Below are 23,061 nucleotides of genomic sequence, written 5' to 3'. Positions count from 1 at the left end.
AAGATAAGAAATATACTGTATGAACAGACTATGTAGTCTTCATAATCACATGAAGTTATATGTCATTTATGAGCTAACCATCTTATGCATCCAGCAGTGAATCTATAAAGTCTGATTTCCTAGCAAGTATCTATCATTTCTATACATATCAGTGGTGCGCCCCTACTCCTTAATTGAATGAGTGTGAGACAATAACATCAGAAGGAATGCCTCTAAAACAGTCTCTCCAGTTATAGTATCAAGGCAATAGCCAATCTCAAGTCTTTGGGACTCCTTATAATTTTTCCAGGGGGGAAACCAAGTACAGATAAAATCTTAGTGGAAAAAATTAATATACATATCTATAGAAACCTAAGAAAAGTGAGCTTTGGTACTCAGTCGAGGAAATATTATAAACCATTGCATATGATAGAATCAAGGAAAGTACCCAGTTTTATTTATTTATTTTTTTTTTATTTTTATTTTTATTTTTTATTTTATTTTTTTTTTAATTTATTTTTTTTTTATTTTTTATTTATTTATTTATTTATTTATTTATTTATTTTTTAATATATGAAATTTACTGTCAAATTGGTTTCCATACAACACCCAGTGCTCATCCCAAAAGGTGCCCTCCTAAATACCCATCACCCACCCTGCCCTCCCTCCCACCCCCCATCAACCCTCAGTTTGTTCTCAGTTTTTAACAGTCTCTTATGCTTTGGCTCTCTCCCACTCTAACCTCTTTTTTTTTTTTTTTTTTTCCCTTCCCCTCCCCCATGGGTTTCTGTTACGTTTCTCAGGATCCACATAAGAGTGAAACCATATTGTATCTGTGAAAGTACCCAGTTTTAAACAAGAGACGGTAACCAAAGGACACATTTTCCAATGTGACTGAATAAAGGTTGTACTTTTAATATTTCATATGTATACCAGGGCCCATATACAAAATACACAAATACAAAGTTCACTAAATGCAGAATATGCTCACCTGGGCACAGAGCAATATTACAAGGCTTATGATGTGTTTCAGGTCCTTCACACGGCCTTCCTCCATACTGAGGAGGTGTGCACGACCTTGTTCTTGTTCTTTGGCCTCGACCACATGTAAATGAACATAAACTCCATGGTGACCACTCCTCCCAAACTCCATGTACTGTAATAAAGCAAAGAAGCTTCAACAACAAAAGCAAAGAGATAAAGTCATAATGATTTTTTTCTTAATTATTAAGAAAAAAATCATCTAGTAGACAAGTATGAAAATATTTTAAAAGTTCAGCTGAGTTAACATTCTTATTTGCCAAAATAAATGCAAAGGGTAATTCAAAAATTCATTAAAAAATGCAAAATTGTATGCATTTTTCTGTACTTGAACAGTTATTTATGTCATAAACTTTAAATATTTTCTTTTTTAATGGAAATGCACCCCTCTCCTTCATGGTAGAATAGTCATGAATTATTTTTAAATAAATGTAATATAAACTTATAAGGTAGTATAGAAAACTAAATTTCTTATAACAGATATGATCTTCTAGAGTTAAGTTTGCATTTAAATATGTAAGGGCCAACTTAATTCTTCCAACAATTATAAAATTTCAGTATTAATGACCTTGATGGTGTCAAAAAATGAAAATATAAGAAATTAATGGTACATATTTTAAATAGCTTTTTAACGTCACATTTAGAAAATACAAGTATCTAATACAAGTACCAATACTTCAACTATGCCATTACAATGAATTCAAACTAATCATAAATATTAACATAATTTGTGCTTCTCCATAACAGTCACTGTGAACAAATATTGACGCCTTTTGCATAAAGTCCATTAGAGTTCAAAGTTTAGATCCTTTCTTTGCCACAGTCAAATAACCAATCTCCTCTCAATTTTTAATATTTGGGATAGTAAGGAATAGTAAGGTAATATAAATAAACACTCTGTGGATAATACAAATAAAAAGAAGCTGGGCAAAATGTGCTCTTTGGTTCAAAAGCTCCTGTCTTGAGGTTGGTCCTACCATGCTCTTAGAAACTCATGAGCATAGATGTTTGGTATGACACCCACTAGAATAAGGAAGGGGAATAGAAATTTATAATGGATGATAAAAAGATGTTCACTTTCTTCTCAACATTGGTAGGGGTAAGCAGAATCCATATAAAGTGTCAGAGGTGTTATGCGAGTAAATATAGCATATCTGGAATCTTTTGCATGTATATGTTGACCAAGTTGTTACTTTAAAAACACATATATGACACTTTAATTATGAGGCACCCATTCTCTTCTATCTATGCTATTGAGTCGCCCTAACTGGTTGTGAAAATATATTCAAACACTGAAGCACCCAAATTTGAGTAATACTCTCTGAAAAATTCTTCAAGTTTCTGTGAAAGTTGCTGGAAAACTTTCTCATTTAAGTTTGGAAAACGAAAGCTACTATGTATCCATTGGTATAAGAATAAATAATGAGTTTGTATTTAACTCCAAGAAAAAAATACACATATCCATATATTTATATATAGGTATATATGATCAATGATAGCAAAATATTTTTTAAATATTGCATACAAATGTATTTTGCCATATAAACCCTATCTTTAATTAATTTTTGCATTTATTTTTAATTAGCAATATTTCACCATTTAAAAACAACCTTCTCTTCCTCTATTGTCTATATAGTGTTAAAAGACTATATTGTATTTATATTGATAGTTCTGTTAATTTTCTCCTCAATCAAATCATACTTCTCTGTATTCATTGAACAAACCCTGAAAAAAAAAGCTGCTAAATTGGCAGATTTTTCTCTATTAATCTCAAAGAAATGTTAATTAATCTTGATTAAATCATAAAGCTGGAATCCTTTGAATAGTATGTCACTCCCTACTTTTTAACACTCTTTATTGTCCCATGGTGAAATTTCATGACTCCTTCATCATTTTAAAAAATCAAAAAATATTTTTTTTCATTTGAAGGGGAAACAAAATTATTAATAATTTTAGATATTATTGAATTAGGAAATTATAACAGATATATTATGATTTTATAGATGCTATTTATAAAATTTATGTTAAAGAATAAAGGTATTTTTATTTTAGTGGCAAATTGTTATATAGATTCTTTTACCTTTCAGTAAAGAATGAAAATCTGTAAATAATCTAGTCCATTTGAAAAATGTGCCTCATAAAACCAAGAAAATTAAGTCAAATTAATCCATTTTTAGAGTTTTCTTCTTTACTTAGACATTAGCTATATTATCACATGCCTATGCTGTATCATCTAAAGATGAAATGAGGAATATACCATATACAAATTATATTACTACTAGATTTTGAAATAAGTGTATGAATTACCTTATAATTTACATTGGGATGTATAATAAAACTCCTTTTTTTCTTAAGAAATATATAGATGTGGATACTGTGACATTTACAAAAAAACAAAATAATCAGAACCATTCCTTAGCCCAAATAAACTTCTAAAGGATTAGAAAACATAGAGAGTAGACCAAGTGGTTCTCAACCAGAGGCAGTTTTGCCCCCCAGAGGACATTTGGCAATGTCCAGAGAAATTTTTGATTGTCACAGCTCAGGGCAAGGAGGGATGCTACTGGCATCCAGGAATGCTCAGGACAGCCTCCCACAACAAAGATTTATCCATGTCAAAATGTCAATAGTACCGAGGTTGAGAAACCCTGGAAGAGATCATAAAACTATAAGTCAGAAACCAGGACAGTGAATTCACAATTCAATGTAGCTCTCTACTTTCTCAATTTACTATCTGTTTACCTACATCATTTTCTGCTCTGAGTAAAAAGAATTTTTGAAGAGACTATGATGTCAAAGCAATAATTTGCAAAAAGCTGAATGTCTTAGTATCCATATTAGAAGTAACACATTATGTAATTTAATTAAGAAAACCCTTTTGAAATTAGAATAATATGTGTGAAAGGCAACTAATTTATAACACTATTGATTAGGCTTTAGTAGTACAAATAAATATGAGCTCAAATTCTATTATTAAATATATTTTATGGAAAGTGGCTTTGACATTCATTTCATCCTTGTGTCATTTTCATTAATTAAATGCCAAACACACTTGAATATCCACAGTGTGACAACTGGGTTTTTGATTTCTGAGCTAATCTTCTTCTTGGAAATTTAGGGCATTATTTTACAAAGATATTTACACTGGTTATGTGCTATTTTAGTTTATAAATTTACTTTTGGTTACTGTTTTCAAGATATATTATGTAAAAAAAGGTACATATTTAGCAGCATGTCAAGTAACTGAACAAAATATTTAACACAAAATATTTCATAACAAATACAGTAACCATCTAAAAGATATTCCAATTTCCTATAGTGAAATACTTATTCTACATTTTTAAAATAATGAAGTTGCTAAATTATTGTTCAGTTTTAGAAAAGTAAAAAGAAATCAACAAAACTCTCCATTCTCTTAAATTTGACATCTGAACTAAAACAATGGTTACATGATACATTATTTCTTATCATCAGTCCTATTTAACCAAATTTAGAAAGACAAACCTATAGTATATGAAGGTGAAGAGGGGAACTAATAATTAGTATGTATTTCTTCAGTAGGAATAATGGTAGGAGGTTTAAGAAATTGAGGAAATACATTATAATCAGAATATTATTCAGTGTTCTATAAACATCAGACACAGAGTGAAAGGAAGAGCACTCTGATCCCACTACAGATGCTCTCCTTGCCCAGCAAAGGAATTAATCAGCAGTGTCTGGCAGAAGGATGGAGGTTTCCATATGTCAACCATATGAATTGCATAATGAGTGGCTGGAGAGTAAGCACTGAATGGAGAATTGTGGAGAACACTTTAGCACCCTCTCAGACTTCCACTCGGGCATCCATTTGCCATTAGACTCCATCCTTGCATACTGAAGGGAACTTCACTTTTCCAAGGGATGCTGACAAGATAAATGTATATATCAAGCACAGCTTAATTCTCTATTGACAATTTTCTCATTGCTCAGGAAAGGAAACTTGATCCTAGAACCCTTAACATAAATACTGTAAGTAGGGGTGGGCTTTAAGTGTGAGACAATATACTCTACCCACACCCAGCTGAAAATCCACAAACATTTACTCATGAGGTCATTTTATGTATAAAATTTAGAAATTTTGTAATTCCTAAAACCTCCAGCTCTTGGAGATTTTCCTTCTCTTGACTAACAGACCTAGAGTCTTTGTTTGCTCACTAGCCTGTTTTTGTCATCTTCTGTCATTGACATCTTCTGTGACCTCCGTAAGCATTTTTCCCCTCTGAATTTTCTTTTCAGTTGATGTTCCTTCTCATCTAGTTTAATTCCCACTGACTCTCATTGATTTCTCTTGTTTTCAGTGGGAGTTATTGCTGTTTCCTGCTAATTCAGTCTTCTCTTCCTCATAGTTCTCTGCCCTGTTTAGCTTTAACTTCGACCTTCATCTGCTGCTTTGAATCTCCTAATTTCATTATAGAGGATTTCCCAACTCAGTGTGCCCTCTCCTCCACATTCTGCCCACCACTGCTTTTCCCTTTTGTTTCTTCCAGATTGTCTTTCCTTTTATTGTGATAAAAAAATACATAACAGAAAATTTATCATCCAAACTATTTTTAAGTGTACAATTCAGTGCTGTTAAATATATCCCCATTGTTGTAAAACAGATCGTCAGAACTTACTCAGTTTGCAAATCAAAACCCTGTACCCATTAAACAATAACTCCTCCAGACTGTCTTTTAATGGGTTGCCCTTGCTTATTCAGCTGGGAAATTAGGATTATCTCTGCCCTTCCCCCATGCCACCCACTCTCTACTCTTGCCTTTAGCAACTGCAAAATCAGCCATCTCTGGAAACGGAATTCATCAGAAAATTTTTACAGCTGAACAGCTGCTGCAGAGCCAGTCCCTTTCTTTATGCCCAGCCCCTTTGGGGGCCTATGGAAAGGCTGTGAATGCAAGTCTAGGGTCAACTGCAGTGGTTGATGGTTTTATCACCCCTCCACCAAATACTTGAGCAAAAATATAAACCTGGAGATTCACAGTATCATGTGCTTTGGACTTCTTGAAAGAAAGCCCAAATTCCTTTTAGTACTTATTTTTAGATGAAAGCCAGTAATTTGAGAAGGCAAAATGCCTGTGATATGCATGTAGGCCTCAAATGAGAACAAAATGTTGATGTAACATGGAAAATCTCACCCTACGTGGGTAAGCTACCATGCTGTGCACCATTTAGCATTAAAGATTTTTTCCTCCATTAATGACTTTAAAGTTTACAATGTAGTGGATGGCTCTGATGAGGACAACCGAGTGAAAGAAATGAGCAGGAATTCCTTTGGTCAGGGGAACTATGTTCTCTGATAGGGTCAGATAAGCGATAGGAAAACAACTGCCAGCTTTAAAGACTATATCAACCACTGCCTTTAGTAATGGGTACAGATCACATTTCCAGTATGCCTGTAAGTCACACTTTCCTCAAACATTCAATTGGACATTTTGACCACCTAAAATAAGGAAAGATATTGCAATCTTAAAATATTATTAGAAGCAGAGAGATAAATTTCAAGCTTCTAGCTGCAGTGGGTAGGGGAGTCACTTATGCAATTTTCTGACTGCTCTGAAAGCAGGAATAATCACTTACATAACAAAATTTCACAGTTGAATAAGAATTAAACTTATCCACTCTAATTAAAATGCCTATACCCGGTTCATACGAAAATAACAAATCTTTCCAAATGACACAATTCAATAACATCCACAGTTGTAGTTGCTGCTAACACTACCTGGACAGAGGGCAGTGTTATTGCAAACCCTTGATTCTCTTAATGGGCCGCTGCAGTGTGTCCCGTAAGGTGATACACAAGTTCTGGTTCGCACCTGCGACCCTTGACCACAAGTAACTGAGCATGTGCTCCACTGGGACCACTCTTCCACACCAGATTCACCTGTGTGCAAGACAACAAGTAAACATGAAATACCGTTTTGAATATTCATTCACTAAGCATCATACCAAACTGATACTATGACATGAAAGAATAATTTAAATGTAAAAATATGACATTACATCAAAAGGTACAAGAAAACATTTCAGAGCAAAATAAATTTAAAGAGAGATACATATTACACTGATGCAAGGTCCAAGTTTGCTACTACCTTTTTAGCAAAGCTACTCTTCACAAAGACACTGTGCCGTGGACACTATGAAGGGACCAGTCAGCATTTTACAACAAGAATGGTTGCTGAAGCAATTCTCTTCAGGCCAATCTAAAGCTTTGTACTTTGGATGGGAGAGGGAGCAAAATGTATTGCTAAACTTACTCTGGCTTGGGTGAGCCACAATATATTGATGTATTCTTACCTAATCTTTTATTGCATAGTCTTTCTAATGCTGGATGAGGTGGGGCCCTGGGAGTCTGGGCGTATCTAATTTTTATTGTGTTAAACACTGACACTTATTTATAATTTATTCCCAGTGCTATTCTTACTTTTTTCATCCTGTGACAGCTATTTATCTTGTGATAATTTGTTTAAAAGCCTTCTGCTTGCAATTTTCCTCATGATCTAGAGCAGAAGAGTGAGTTTTACTCAAAATGAAGGAAAATTTCTCTGGGATTTATATTAATTTATTCAACATAGGGCCCTAAAAAGCCAAGGAGTGTCCGAATTAATTACTTTTCTTAGAGTAAGCATCACACTAAAATTATGTCTAGTTTGCATTATTATCTAAAGTCATGTCCTAAAGGACTTAAAGTCAAGAATTTCTAAGTCCATCACAGTGGGCTTTTGATTCTATTCTGATATCATGTTCAGGATAGATCCTTAATACTGATTTGAAAACTTGCAGTTGCTTTTCCCCAAATACGAAATTGGGGCATTTACCTGCTAGTGGGAACTATTTAATTATTTAGTTGTGGGAAAGGTTTATGGTTGAAGTGTTTCTGAACACTTTGTATCACTTATTACATAAACAAAGGAACAATTTATACTTTATAAGTTCTGTTTAGAATTTGCCTTTGGAATATAATTAAAAAATAGAATATGATAATCTATTTGTCCATCTTTATTATTTTTTTTTGAAGGGTTAGTAAATGATTTAGAAATTACTTGCAGTGCTACTCAAGACAGCGGGTCCATAGACTGGTACTTCAGGACAGAAGGAGGCTGAACCAGAATGTAACTCAACTTGCTGATTTCTTCACTGAGAATTTCTTTTTTTCCAAACAAACAAACAAAAAAGTCAGCTGAAATTAAACGTGTGTTTGATAATGTAGTTGAATTTACATCCTGGTATATGCTTCTTATTTCCACAGAGGCCCATAAAAACTAGTTCGCAGATAAACACAGGTCCACCAACCACACTTGGGGTAGCACTATTATGAAGATTTGTTCTTACATTGATCTGCATTATGCACCCAGAGGCATAGATTTTAATGCATTTATGACTAGATATATATAGTAAGGGCACAGACAGTGGTTAACTGGGATGACATATTACATTAAATAGGACTTATTTTGGGTGTTGGATCAGTGTTTGTCCTGAAAATACTCTGTAGATTAATTACCCTTGATTATTTTAGTCTTTTTTGCCATCACCAGTTTATATTGTAACTACTTCTTAAAAATGTTATTGGATGACCATTTGAATAATATTTAAAGACATGCCTCATAATATTCTTTTACATTAAAGAATAGTCTGAAGATAAAAAATCATTATTCTAGACCCCAACAATATGGCAATAGTTAAAAAATATCCACACATATATGTATATATGAACATATATATTTAGCAATGAAACTTTTTAATGTAAAGTTAGGAAAAACATAATGCAAAGCTTTTTCTTTTGATAATTCAATATGTGTTGTGATGACAGTAAGTGAAGTATAAATATTATGGTTGTATGTTATTAATTAAAAGCTAGGAAACCTTGAACAGTGAATTCTATAAATAAAATGATAAAGGTTATGAATAAAATTAGTTATATTTTTCCACAAAAGCAGTCCTTCTCTTACCCTTGCATTGTTATTATGGCATTAAAAATGTTTTTTATTAAATTGAACAATGAATCAGGATCAAGATCTACTTTTAAATGTATTTCTGTACAAATATTTAAAAATCGAGGTTCCTTCTGAATGTATACTATAATGATGTTGAACAGGCTAAGCAGTGATGTGTAGATCATAAGAAATTGATAATCAGTGCTAAGAACTGGCCTTCTTCACTCACTCAAACTGATGATTCATTTTGTTGACCAAAAACAAAATAAATAAATGAATAAAGTCTATATTGGCTTTCAAATTATGAATCAAATTTTGCCACTGAATTACCAGCCTACCTACCAAAATGACCTCATTATATCTCAAATGGTATAGTTTCAAGTGACATTTCCACTAAATAGATATGATTTCCATGCTGCCACTTCTTTACTACAGAAAGTGTGAAGCCTGTTCTAATGAGGCATATTGGATCCCTGTAAGAAATAGCTCATATACTTAAAAGAAAGGTATGCGTATATATACACTTTTAAACTCAATGACATTAAAATAGTAAAGTATAATACAAAGTATACTATTTTTAATATGTGTATCTTTGGAGATAGCACAAACTAATCTGGTTCCTTGTAGCAGAGAAGGCACATTAAACACCATGTAGAACGCTTCAGTATCTAAGGCACTATTAAGGCTCTTTATCCTGACACAAAATATAAAAGGGGACTGGGAAAGCACTGTAATTAAAGTCAGAAGGTCTGTTTGATGGAAAGCTATTGAATATTAGCTCTGTGACCTTGAGAAAGTCACTTTATTTCTCTGAACCTCTCAATAAAATGAGTAGTACATCTACCTCAAAATGTATTTGTGAGGTTTAAATGAGATAATGTATAAGAGTGCATTTCAAATTATAAACAAAATATTAATATAAAATTTTCTAGTATGTTAAAATCATACTAGAAACATTTTTAATGTTATACTTCTCTTTTAAATAACATGCTATAATATATATTTCTAATATACGTTATCTCCACCACTGGAATACAGGACCACTTTTATAAACATGTTTATAAGATCATTGGATGACTATGCTGTTAAAAAGCATCAGTAAGTAAAATTAAATTGTCATAAGCTATCTTATTGGAATTTAATTTAGATGTCTGTATTAAATATCTGTATCTTATCACTTCATTTCATTTCCCTTGAAATGAAATATATATTGCGATACACATAAATTGTGTCCTAGGCTATTTGAGCATTGTTCATTTATATTTAAACTAGTCTATCTCAATTATTGGACTGACCAAAATGATCAAGTTATCTTGATCAGTAATGCTATTTTCCCAAACGTTACCCCTTTAAAAACGATTTCCATTCATGTTATTACTTTATAGAGAGCAAGCTTTTCAGATACAGGGTATACTGATCATACTGGTTGAAGAAGCCAGGTTATTCATTTTGAGAAAGAATTCTTAATTCTAAAGGCTTATAGGTTTTGCTTTGTTTTCTCTCATGACTAATATAAAATACATATTATATTGTCTTTCATCATTCAGTTTTACCTCTATTGCATTTTTCTTCATTCTCACATTAATGTTAGCAAATGTCTATGATTGTTTATATGTAACACAAATCTCCTGGTTTGAAAGACAAATAGAAAAGTTTTATAGAAAAAACTTAGTTTTTGTGAGATTTGATTGTGTGACACTTGTATTTATTCAGACTAACTACCTTAACACCTAAAGGAAGTATAACTTAGAAAATATCTCAGGAAAATAAACAGCTCCTCTCTTAACTTTATAATTGCTTCATATCAAATTACATATTTTAAAAACCATTTAAAATAATGCAGTTTTCCAGTCTTCTACCAGTATTGTAGTAATTTCAATTTAAAATAAGTATTATATGTGTATTTATATTTACCTATACTATTTCTGGTTTAAAATAAAACAATAAATATTTAAGAACAATCAATATTTTCAGAACTTTAATTTTGGAGTTCATTGCCTTTTCTGAATCATCGTTAACAATATAAGGAAATGGTTTTAATGCTCCTTGTGGATCTATTTAATAAGTGTTTCATCTACTTTACCAAATCATGTGTTAATATGTTTTAGATACAAAACAATGCTTGTAAAAGAACCAGTAAATGAAAACAGAATTTAGTAATTTCTGACTAAGTAAACATAATGTTCCTTGTGATTTGAATTTGTAAAAAAGGTTTTGGTCGAAAACTGAATTTTCTTGGTTGATGTCATAGGCAAATCCAAAAACTGAATTTATATAAAATGCCCTGGCCAAACTGCATAATATTTATGCATTAGCAAATTTTACTACATTACAGGAAATTTAAAACTATGGCTCTCCATTTCACTTCCAAATGACCCCACTTTTAAGTAATTTCAGGAAGCCAATGACTGCGGCCTCTTTTGCAGAAAAGGAGAAAGTCTTTAATTTTGCAGCAATGCCCCAGGTGAGATGGCATCTGAAGGAGGCTGAGTAGTTAGATCATGTTCTATGCCTCTATGTAAAGTCAAATATTCCCTAATCTCTGGTCAGTGACTGAGACTATTTTGCTCCATGTAAGGGAGAAAAATACATTTAATAATTTGAAAATTTACCTGACCCTGGCAATGCACTTTCGGACCTGTACAAGCAAATAGTAAACATATGTCACCTTTTGTTAAATAAGAAGCTGCACCAAAAGCAATCCAGATAAGCAAGTTTTGTTCATTTCAGGATCTAGCTCAACGTGTATATTTAAAAAGCTAAAAATATGTCCTTAATGTAGAATTTATTGTAAACACTCTTCTTGTTCTAAAGAATTCTTTGACCTACTTGTAATAAGGTGTTAAACTCTCCAATTACTCACCAATTACCAAAGAGCACAATCCATTAAGAATATTTGCATTTTTAAGTTGTAGATTCAAATCTAGTGTTCAGAATAAATATCTTAAGAAAATATAAACTAAAGGAAATATTCATTCTTCAGGAGAATTTCATCAAAATCAATATCATGTCAAAAAGCTGATCGAGTACTTGAAACTTCTGTATTAATGGTAAAACAGATGATCCAGATTGGAATGAATAAAACTTTATATAAAGACATAGATAAGATTGTTAGTTTGCAATTTCCTGAAATAAAAGTGACAGCTGAAAATGTTTATAACACATTTTAAATACATTTTCATCTAAGAATGTACTACATGCAATGTAAACAGAAGGAATTATAGCCCATTTATTATGATGAACCAACATATGAATGCATTTGTTTTTCTTTTTTTTAGGGAGGTATTTGCAAAAAATCTAATGAGTTTAGAATTAAAAATTTTACAAACCGGAAAGTGATCTTTGTTGATATTTAATTATTTGGAGTATATTATGGCTTACTAATAAAGATTGTCAACTTTTTATTATTTAGCTTCTATAACAAAACCTTCTTTTCAAATAAAAAAAATCTGAAAAAATTTTCTAATTTCCATACATTTTAATAATTAATATTTATATGAAGTATGGCATTTAAAAATCCAACATCTTATTGTTAAATTAAATTTCATCATTTAAACTCCTATTTAAATTCTAATTCTGAAAAGTCCTATAACAATCAATTATTGATGAAATAACTTTGTTGAGTTCTTTAAAAGTTTAATGGTACATTTAAGTAGTTAATTAACATAGGTAAATAATAACATGTAAATCCTAAATGTCCCATACTAAAAGCAAAATAAATCTTACACATATTTTTGTGCACTTTTCAACTCACAGCTACTTCATTTATGGACTTTAACTGGTGACAAAAAAAAAATGGCTCAAAAAAATATCAGCTCCAAAAACTGACAAATGTGCAGCAAAAGATTATGAAAACATGCAGTGGTTTCATTAAATTAACAACAATAAATAGAAAAATGTAACTAACGTATTACCAGTTTGTGCCATAAATTTAGCAGCATCAGCTTGTTCCTGAGGGACCCTTTTTTCATGAACAGATCGAGGTCGCTGACTTTTAATTGTATGATCTCCCATCATTCCAAATTCTAAAGACAGAATAAAGGTATATGAAAGCTTGTGTGTAGACATTTCTCACAAATTACATTACTGTCTCATGCAATATGTTCCTACACATACCTAGAAGTTACTGATTAAATTTACAATTCTAAATTTGCTAGGCTGATCTACTTGGAATATTTCTAAACTCAAGTAAAAAAAAATCTATAAACAAGAACAAGTTTTCAAGAAACAATAATAACAGTCAATAGAATGACACATCAGGTTTTAAGTCAGCTTAATTAACAAATAGTGTACTCTTTTCTGATCATGTTTTCAAGCAATACATCGGAAAAAAATACAACCACAGTGTTAACTGTTGTTTTTCAAAGACAGAATCCTGACTGTATAACAGCTGCTGCTTTGCTGAATAGTAATCACCCCACAAGTTTTTCAGCACTTTTCTTGAGGAATAAATAATCCTTAACCTAGCTTTCCTAAGGTAAGCATTCACTTAATATAGTGTTTTTCCAAAGATGAGGTTGGCCTTGGTGTCCTTAAAAGCTCATGGATATGTGGTGGTTGAAGTAATTCTCATTCTCTCCTGCCCTGCCCCAAATAGTTGTTCATCCCTTTTCTAACCACATGTAAGACAGTGTTTTTTCTTTTAAAAGTTATGTTTAAAAGAAATGGATGACTCCAGGTTTCTGTGATTTAATCCTTTAATGTTGTACCTCCTAGGAAAAGCAAAAAAAAAAAAAAAAAAAAAAAAAAAAAAATCTGGCCCTAAGTCAGTGACAATGGGGAAAGAAAAAATAAGTTGAACAAAAGATAGACTCCATAATATATTTTTGAAAAATTCATATGCTTGGAATTCTGCAAGAGTTCCATGCTTCTAGTACAGTTATTGTAAAATAATTTTAATGAAACAAATGCCTAATTTATGGAAGAGTTGTTGATTCTGGCTTAGAGAAGTGTGTAGGGGAAGGGGATTCCTGAAGGGTGAGGGGCAGGCAATCATGGTGTTTCTGTTACATTAAGACAATTGTTGGGCCCTTAAGACCAGAACTTTAATACATGACAAAGATGATTGAGTAAAATATGTTCTAATGATAGTGCCAGAACCAATGTCAAAATTTGGGAATGTTTAATTTTACCTTCTCCTATCAATCTTTAATCTTCTGCTAAAATATTACAACTCACTTTGTATAATTGAACACTGTATTGTGTAAGCACTAATTCTATTAACTTTTTAAATTTTATGGGAAGAGAAAAGACTAGCACATGTTTTTGTCCATCCCGGCAAATCCCCACATAATTATTAAAGTATGGCACTTGACAGATTAATTTGTCAGAAATTCTTTCCCGATATTCTACCCAAGAGTACATCCCATGAGAAATCTGAGAAATCTAAATGTGTGTTTGTTTTTGTCAGTTTAGATAAAATCCAAGGCAGGAAATGGAAATTTTCATAAAATGTCAGTTGGCTTAATCTTGTAAAATCCATCATTATTTTCCATTGCTGCCAACATCCTTTCATTGCATTCATTTATGCAGGATGTGCTACCTCAGCTATGTTTCATTATGCTAATAAGACATATCTAATCACATGTCTTTAATGATTTGGGAAACTGACTACTTAGAAAGTTTGTATCTGGACTCTTATGTACTACCCAGTATTTTAAAGTATTATATGTAATTGAAAATTTTCTGAGTCTGAAACAGCAAAGGAAATTCAGTAGTAATTTTTATTAACAGTATATTTTACCTTCTGTGTGTGTGTGTGTGTGTGTGTGTGTCTACACTTAGAACATTTAAGTCAGAGTTTATGTATGCATAAATAAGCTGCAGGCTCTAATTGTCACACTAAGGTAGTTTTGGCACTGGGCAAAGGATAGAAAAGAAATTTTTCATAACTACAACTTATTCTTTTTTTTAAAACAACTTCTGTTAATAAGTAACTTTATTACCTGTTCTAGTAGAAGAAATTCTTCAACTCTGGCAGCATGAGAAGAGCCTACACTCTATTTTCTGAGAAAAAAATAGTTTATGTGTTACAGGGACTATAATCTTGAAATCTGCAGTTCTTAGTTATGTTGGTGGACACTGCTGAAATAATTTTTAAAGTGTCATATTAAATTTTTAATTCTTTCTGGACTTTGAACACAAGTACTCATCTTTAAAAAGAGGTGTTCGCATTTATGTGAACTATCTCATATTATTAGCTGGAATGTGAATTAAATATCTCAAACATGAGTATAACACAAATTAAATTTCAGTATTCTTCACTGTCGTCACTCTTGCTCAATTCTACTCATCATCAATAATTACTGTTGTGTGAGCATTAGTGCTGATACTTAACATTGGGATACTTAATAATGGACCACAGTATTTGAAAAGAAATTATTCAATCATCTATGAACGTGACTATATATTTTTCTGTACCTAAAAGTTTCAATTGAAAATTTTTATTATTTCTGTCAATATAATTTATCTGAAAAATAACTTCTAAAAAGTGGAAACTAATATGAGGGCTTGATATAACTAAATTCCCTATAAGATAGAAGACATACTCACAATTTATTTCTTTTTCTCAGGTGGAAAAACAACACTATGGTGGTATTTTTTGAATGTTCTAGACCTCTTGTTTCAGACCTAAAAGAATCTGAATTCGTATGTGAATCACTTAAACTATTATCTAACCAAGTGAATTTCTTTTGCCAATGTTTATGTGCCAAAGAAATCTTTATTTTAGGGTTGTTGTCAATGGTAAGATTTAACAACAAATGTTATGGGTCCATTCATATCTCACAAAGGGATATTTTCAAAACATTCGTGTTCTCTTTTGTGATGATTTTACCTTCTTCACTTCTAGTGAAAATAAAGGCCAGTTGGATCATTCACACTTAGAAAAAAATTAGGCTATTAATTTTGCTATTATTTTCTTATGTGGTGAATGTGGGTTGAGGTAAACCTTTATCATATTAGGCTCTCTGAATAATAAAAGTTCTTCATGGGTTATTGATTTATACTCATATGATTCTGAGTTGGCAAAGATAACATACTACATTAGTTACACAAGGAAAATAGCATAACCAAATAAAAAGATGATTTGCTTTGTATAAGCGATGGAAAGCAAGTTATGAAATCAAATGAAGTAATGTACAGCATAATATTGTGTATGTATATATGGTATATGGTTTATGAAAATACAGGGTTATTTCCTATATCTTTATATTGATGGTATTAATGAAGTGGTAGGTAAATAACTGTATGCATGTATAAAACTCAAATGACTGGAGATGACTTTCATATTTAGGCACATTTTCTCATACAATCTTTCAATGTGCTTCTTGATAAAAAGCAGGAGTGTCTGAAAGTAAGATATACTCAAAGCTACATGAAAGAACAGTTTTGAAAATTCGTTAAGAATAGTTTTATGTCTTCTCTTTTCCCATCCAGAAATATATAAGTAGATCATGAAGAAGCAAATAGATTTGAAAACTGCCTCTTGATAGTCAATTGTCAGTTGTGAAGTTTTTTTTCCTGGAAATCAAGGATTATAACAATGTGAAGTTGAAGTCATCAAGAAGTGAAAACACACACCATTTGCTATTTTATCATGTGTTTGTCAGTGTGCAGGCAAGCAGAGAGTTAGATTAGCTGATAAGTTATCACTGCAATCTATTTTGCAATATAAATAGTAACTTCACTTGCTAGCTAACTTTTCTTAGAATTTCTACAGAAACCACCCTAGCCCAGGCCATCACTGCTTCTCAACAAACTCTCAAAGTTATCTCTTACTTACATTCTATGATCAAACTGCACCATTTTTTTGTCATGTAAATCGTCAAACCACTGCATCATTTCTATCATCTTCCTCCATATGAAATATCTGTCCTTCTGTCCATGCCTGAGGTAAAACCCTTCACCAAGACCAACTCCAAAGCTACCTCCATGAACTATTTCTTAATCAACTAATAAGTGGCCTCTGTCTTTTAAACTTCTATTTTATTTTGTATCAATAATGGACTTTCATCTTAATTTTCATATTGAATTCTTCCTACTAGATTATAAACCTGTGAGAAGGAAAAATGACTTATGAGTTTTAAAATCACCTCCTGATTTACACATAGCTGGAGTTCATTATTTATCTTATAAATACATTTCATATGAAGAGTTGTGTCTTTATTTTTTTTTTGATTTTTTTTAACGTTTATTTATTTTTGAGACAGAGAGAGACAGAGCATGAATGGGGGAGGGGCAGAGAGAGAGGGAGACACAGAATCCGAAGCAGGCTCCAGGCTCTGAGCCATCAGCCCAGAGCCCGAAGTGGGGCTTGAACTCAGGGACCGCGAGATCGTGACCTGAGCTGAAGTCGGCATTTAACCGACTGAGCCACCCAGGCGCCCCAAGAGTTGTGTCTTTAAAATGCAAGTTTCTAGATGTCTGGAATCCTTTATTTAACCTGCTTGGTGAACAGTCCGATGGGAAAAAAAGTAAAATTCTTCATGAAGTACTTGCAAATTAGTTATGTATGATCATGAAGTTCAGTATTTCTTTTGTCAGCAAGGAATATTATCCATAAATACATTCAGGTTCTTATTTAAATAATTGCAATGTTACTGTTTTAAAAAGAAACTTAAATCTCACTGACTTAAAACAAAACTTAATGCCTTAAAAACAATGGTTAATTTTTATTAATAACCATTTTTTAATTACTTACATGTTAGGCACTAAAGCTACAAAGGCAAGTCTCTAATATTCTGAAGCTCATAGCCCAAGGAAATCCACTAAACATGGCTCGAACCTTTCAAATATGTAAAATTATTTATTTTAATCAAAATAGTAAGCTCCACTCAAAACCCACTTATTAGATTAACTTCCTAAATAATATATCACTCTTAACTAGAATGACTTGCTAACATGTTTCAAAAGAGAAAATACATCTTTTAAGCCATGCAACTGGACATTTGAGGTGACATTTCATTTGTCATCATAACAAGTAAGGATATTAAATGTATAACTTGTTGGCAGAATAAAGATTCTATCATCTGACTGGATTATGGTGGTATAGACAAATTCTGTTAAGAAGCAACAGACATTTTGTGAAATAAGATAATTCTATTTAATGCATTCTTAGTTCATATGTTTTCAGAAACACATTATTAAATGTGTTCATTCATTTCCATACTTACTGGAAATAGAGTCAGTACAACTATTTTGCATGCACATTCTTTATGCATATTATAGCTGGGAGGTATTCAGATAGTGAAGAGCAGCTCAGATTATCAGTCATTAGGATATCATTCTGTTTTCTGAGGTTTTCAAAAAAATGTTTTTTTAACTTTTGATCAGACTTAAATATTGTATTTTCTCACTCAACCATTTGAGTGCCTATACAGTCAGGTGCTTTATGAAAGATAGAAACGTTGGGGAAAAGTCTACAGTATCAAAGACGTTTCTAGAACTGGGATGAACTGTTAGAAACAAGGAATTTTAAAATTAGACATCATTAGTTGACATTCTGAATGTCACCGGTTAAAAATACTATTATAATTTTACTAAATTTATTTTCCCCCAGAATCAAACATGGAATAGCAATGTGGATAGAAGACAACTTCCAAAGAACTTAAGAATAAGAGTTGGATTAAAAAACAAATATCAGGAACTATTTAAAATAATTTTTGAGAAAATTAATAATTAATATTAAGATGTATTTAAAATAAAGTAAATTAAGACATTAAGAAATATTAGAAATCAGAGAACTACATCTTGAAAATTTAAGAGGATAATTGAAATTCTTTTCTTTAATATATTTTATATATTAATATTAATTATATTATTTATATATATAAATTATATATATAATTTATTAATAATAGTAATATATTAATAATTTCCTTTAATAATAATAACCAAATTATTACTTGGTTCCATTGCCATAGTTAGATACCTGGTTATAGGGACCAAGACACTATTTCTTATAATAACAAAGTAGAATCTTGCTTTTCAAAATACCCCTACAGGAATTAATTTTATTAGATAGTTGGACATGACTTTGTTAAGGAGATGGGTACTTTTGTGCCAAAACAGAAAATTGGTCAAAAGGTATACTGGTAGTACGTTTATAGAGAAATTTTAAATGTTCAGGAGTTTTCAGTTTTCAATTAAGTTATTAAGTTATGAAACATAAAATCTTTTGTAGAAGCAATTATCAAGTATATTTAGTGCACATATTCTTTAACAATGATGTTACACTTTAATTGATTTTTATTCAAAGTAGAAACTTTGAAATATTTACATTTAATGATGGATTTTTTAAGATGTCCTCAAATATGTATCTGAAAAGTATACAATAAAACATCTTATTTAGAATAATTCCAGAACATTTAGGGTGAAAACCCTTAAATCATTATTTTTATTCTTCTTCTGTCATCCTTCGGCAAAAGGTTAGTAAATTGGATACACCATTCCATGTTAGAAATCATCAATGTGTGTAATCATGTAGGAATTATTTGTTAATATTTCTTATACATTAGCCAATTGCATTTTATGACTTCATCTCTTTTTGAGATAACTATTGACTTTTTATAAACTAGACATAATGGTTTGTTTGAAAAATGTTTTTTTTGTTGTTGGTAATGAGGAACATAAATGCAGAAGCACATAAATGATGAATGCAATTCGACTTCTAAGAGTAAACTAGTAGCTGGGTGTCTTGTTGACCTATGTCCGAATTTAATTTAGCACACTAGCACATCAGGGCAAAGTAAGACGCTTTACTGTAAGCTTTAGCATTTCTGGAAGACGACTAAAACTCTTACACTATAGGCTCTGAACAATTCTATTGCTAAAGCAGGCCCCTAAGATCTTAAAAAGTCTTAAAAAAAAGTAAACTAAATCTTCCCTGGATATCCTATATTTTCCTAACAAGAACAGGGCTTGGTTGTGTTTCTGTCCAACTTTCTGACTTGCAGAGTGATCCCTGTGGGCAAAGTAGATTCCATAGGAATTTCCAAATGGAGGGGGTTGCTGCTTCGGAAATGACAGAAGACTTTTCTTTCAGGCTTCCCTGGCAGGACAAAAATGAATCAGTCATCTAGTGATGAGAGGCCAGATTCTTTTGAAGGGAAAATGATAGGCTCCAATAGTGATCTAAGAACTTAAGAAATGTGTGGCAGGGGATATGGAATTGAGGCAGTGGGATATTCAGGGTTTAGTACCACAAGTTGTCATTATTAACAGTAGATAAAGTATGACGAGGAGGGGTAAGAGATGTTCCTGAAAGGATTGGTGGGGAGGGAATCAGAAACCTCTCTTATGCCTAAGAACCCTGGAATGTATCTCTATCTTATTAAATGTGAAACCTTTGAAGGGGACTAAGAAACAATGATCAAGGAATTATGGTGTGATTTGAACTTTAGAGAGATTAACTGAAGAACGGAGAGCAGACTATGGGGAAACAAAATAGGGCAGTATATTAGGAAGCTATTGTGATTGTTCATTTAAGACTATTTGTGATTGGGTTGGTGGGGGTGGGTGTTTGAGGGATAGCTCACTGGCAGCTCGTAAGCTTGGGTGAGAAGGTGGCTGGGGGTACTCCCACTAGATAAAGAATCAGAACCATACACAGAACCCTGACCAGTCCCAACTTACTGCAAGCTGAGTACATCTCTGGGCCACTGAGTTCAAATTATTGGTAACTAGAGCAATTTTCAGTGCCTCAAAAGTTTACAGGAAAAGTGTTTAATAAGGAAGTATATGCTTTAAAAAGGTGATACTTTTTAGCGTGGTATTTTTGATGGATGTTAACCTTTGTATATATTATATTATGCATATTATATTACATATGCTCTATCATGTATTTATTTTGATTTTTTTAAAAAATGATTCCTCTATAGTTTTTAAATTAAAGCTCATATTCATATGGTACTTTTCAACTTGCCTAAGCTCATTCTCATTTACTATCACAGTATAGTACAGAAAAAATTTAACTTAAAGCAATATCACTGTATGCATATTTACCAAAAGAAATAATTTAAAAAGATAGTCCACAAAAATAATGAGTGCATTCTATACCAAAATGGAAATTAAAAGGTTAGATAAGTGGTTGCTTGGCCAAAACATTTCAACACATGAACAATGGGTAATCTCTGAAATGCCTGATTTTTTTCATAAGGCACTGGCATCCGGATAATTCTGACAAATCCTTATCACATTTATATTCAACTGAGTTGCAAGGTCTCAAGGTTTACTAAAGGTTTACCTGGAGATAAAAGAGAAGTACTTTTGTCTTTTTTTCTTTTGATGTTTATTTTATTTATTTTTGAGAGAGAGACAGAGAGAGAGAGAGAGACAGAGAGAGAGTGGGGGAGGGGCAGAGAGAGAGGGAGACACAGAATCCGAAGCAGGCTCCAGGCTCTGAGCTGTCAGCACAGAGCCTGGTGTGGGGCTTGAACCCATGAATAGTGAGATTATGACCTGAGCTGAAGTGAGACACCCACCTGACTGAGCCACCCAAGCGCCCCAGCACGTTCGTCTTTTATACTATTTTGCTTATCTATTATGTTCATACAGAATTTTTTTTGAGAATCTATAAATATCACAATAAATGCCTCTGGTCATGTTTTACAATTTACCTACTGATATATGTCTACAGTTATTATAGAACTTTTTAGTTTAGAGCAGTATCGTATACATATCTTCTGAAAGAAACATCAAAACTAACTTTCATAATGAAAATGATTCTACTAAGACATGTATATAGTGTTTATAATATTTTCTAAAAATAACTATAATTCCATCTTAACTACTCCCTTAATATTTTAGCTTATTTCTCAGGCAAAAAGATACATAGAAAATATTTTTAACATTTTCCTAGGATATTAATTATCTTTAAAATTAATGAACATATATTCAAACTTGTTTCCATAAGTTATTATTACTACTGAAACCCAAATGGCACTCTACAGAGAAAACTAGTGTTTAGCCTTTTCAAAGCAGTGGCTCACATACCTAAAAACAATTAAGACCATTTTAACTAAAATGTAGGCTAAAGCTGAACATAGAGGGTAGGCAATAAATGGGCAACCAACATGTGCACCTCTTATTTCAGAGCTTCAAACCTTAAGTTTTCTTGGCCTCTTTGCTCTTCTTGCAAAAGGGGATTCTAGGAACATGATTTCTAAGGTCTTTTTAAGCTCTAAAATTATGGTTTTTTTCTCAGGTCAGAAGTTGGCCCATGAACATATGGATTATCTCTCAGCAGACAAAGAGGTCTAGAGGACCTGACCAAAGGTTAATTAATGGGCCTGTACACTGGAGTCTACGTAAGACAGAGTGGTAGTTGCTTCTAAATATTTTCTTAAGTCAAGCAATGTTGAACAGTTAACTGAATCCATGTCTGAGCACTAAACTGAGGTTACTTTGTATATGAGGTCCCAGCTTGCCTAATATTTATTTAAGCATATACATCTATACTGGAAAGGCATTTTTTTAAGATTATATGTTTCCAAAGGTATTTGGGAATAAATGAATTCAGGTAATTCAACAAACATTAAATAGGCACTTATTACATTCTAATGGGTTTTAAGTGTGTATATTGTACATAACATATATAGTTGAATTTAAAAAAATCCCATCTGAGCCTCTTCCTTTTAATAGAAAATTAAACCCACTGACATTTATTGTTAAATTTATTAAAATTTTAAAATTATTTATTCTGTCTATATTAGAGTTTCTCTTAAGCAAGTACCTTATTTTTTCATTTTTCTGCTTTCCTAATATTTTTGGATCAATAGAAATGTTTTTCCCCTCTAGATAGATACCTTACTTCAATTATTCAAGCATTCTATATAAATTTTGTCACATGTACATAAAAATATTTCCAAATATATCAATATCTTTAGTGAATCAGTATCTGTATTCTTTCCCAAACAAAGACAAGAATTTGGGTGTGCTGTCCGTTGTCCTCTTCTTTGATACTCATATGTCATTTATTTCCCAACTGCTATATTTATGCACTGTGCTTCAATAATTTAGACTGAATCATTAATTTTGTTTGTAGATCTCCTTTCTTTGACTTAATTTTTTTTAA

The 23,061-nt window shown here is 31.9% G+C and overlaps 1 protein-coding gene across 5 annotated transcripts in view; it reads right to left on the bottom strand.

Annotated features, from left to right (window-relative positions):
- ADGRB3 (adhesion G protein-coupled receptor B3) overlaps positions 1–23,061 on the bottom strand; it is a 729,921-nt gene that overhangs the window by 419,950 nt on the left and 286,910 nt on the right. For 4 of the 5 annotated variants that reach the window (XM_058734363.1, XM_058734362.1, XM_058734364.1 and 1 more), the window contains 3 exons: positions 12,902–13,012; positions 6,776–6,937; positions 971–1,135 (listed from right to left, as the gene is read on the bottom strand). In XM_058734363.1, the coding sequence (XP_058590346.1) occupies positions 971–1,135; positions 6,776–6,937; positions 12,902–13,012 (438 nt within the window). The remainder of the gene's footprint in view (positions 1–970; positions 1,136–6,775; positions 6,938–12,901; positions 13,013–23,061) is intronic. The other variant, XM_058734366.1, reaches the window with a different exon arrangement.

Source organism: Neofelis nebulosa, chromosome 6 (genome assembly GCF_028018385.1).
Source record: "Neofelis nebulosa isolate mNeoNeb1 chromosome 6, mNeoNeb1.pri, whole genome shotgun sequence".
NCBI classification, from domain to species: Eukaryota; Metazoa; Chordata; class Mammalia; order Carnivora; family Felidae; genus Neofelis; species Neofelis nebulosa.
The sequence above is the reverse complement of the archived record's forward strand: the minus strand, read 5'-3'. Positions and strand labels throughout refer to the sequence as shown.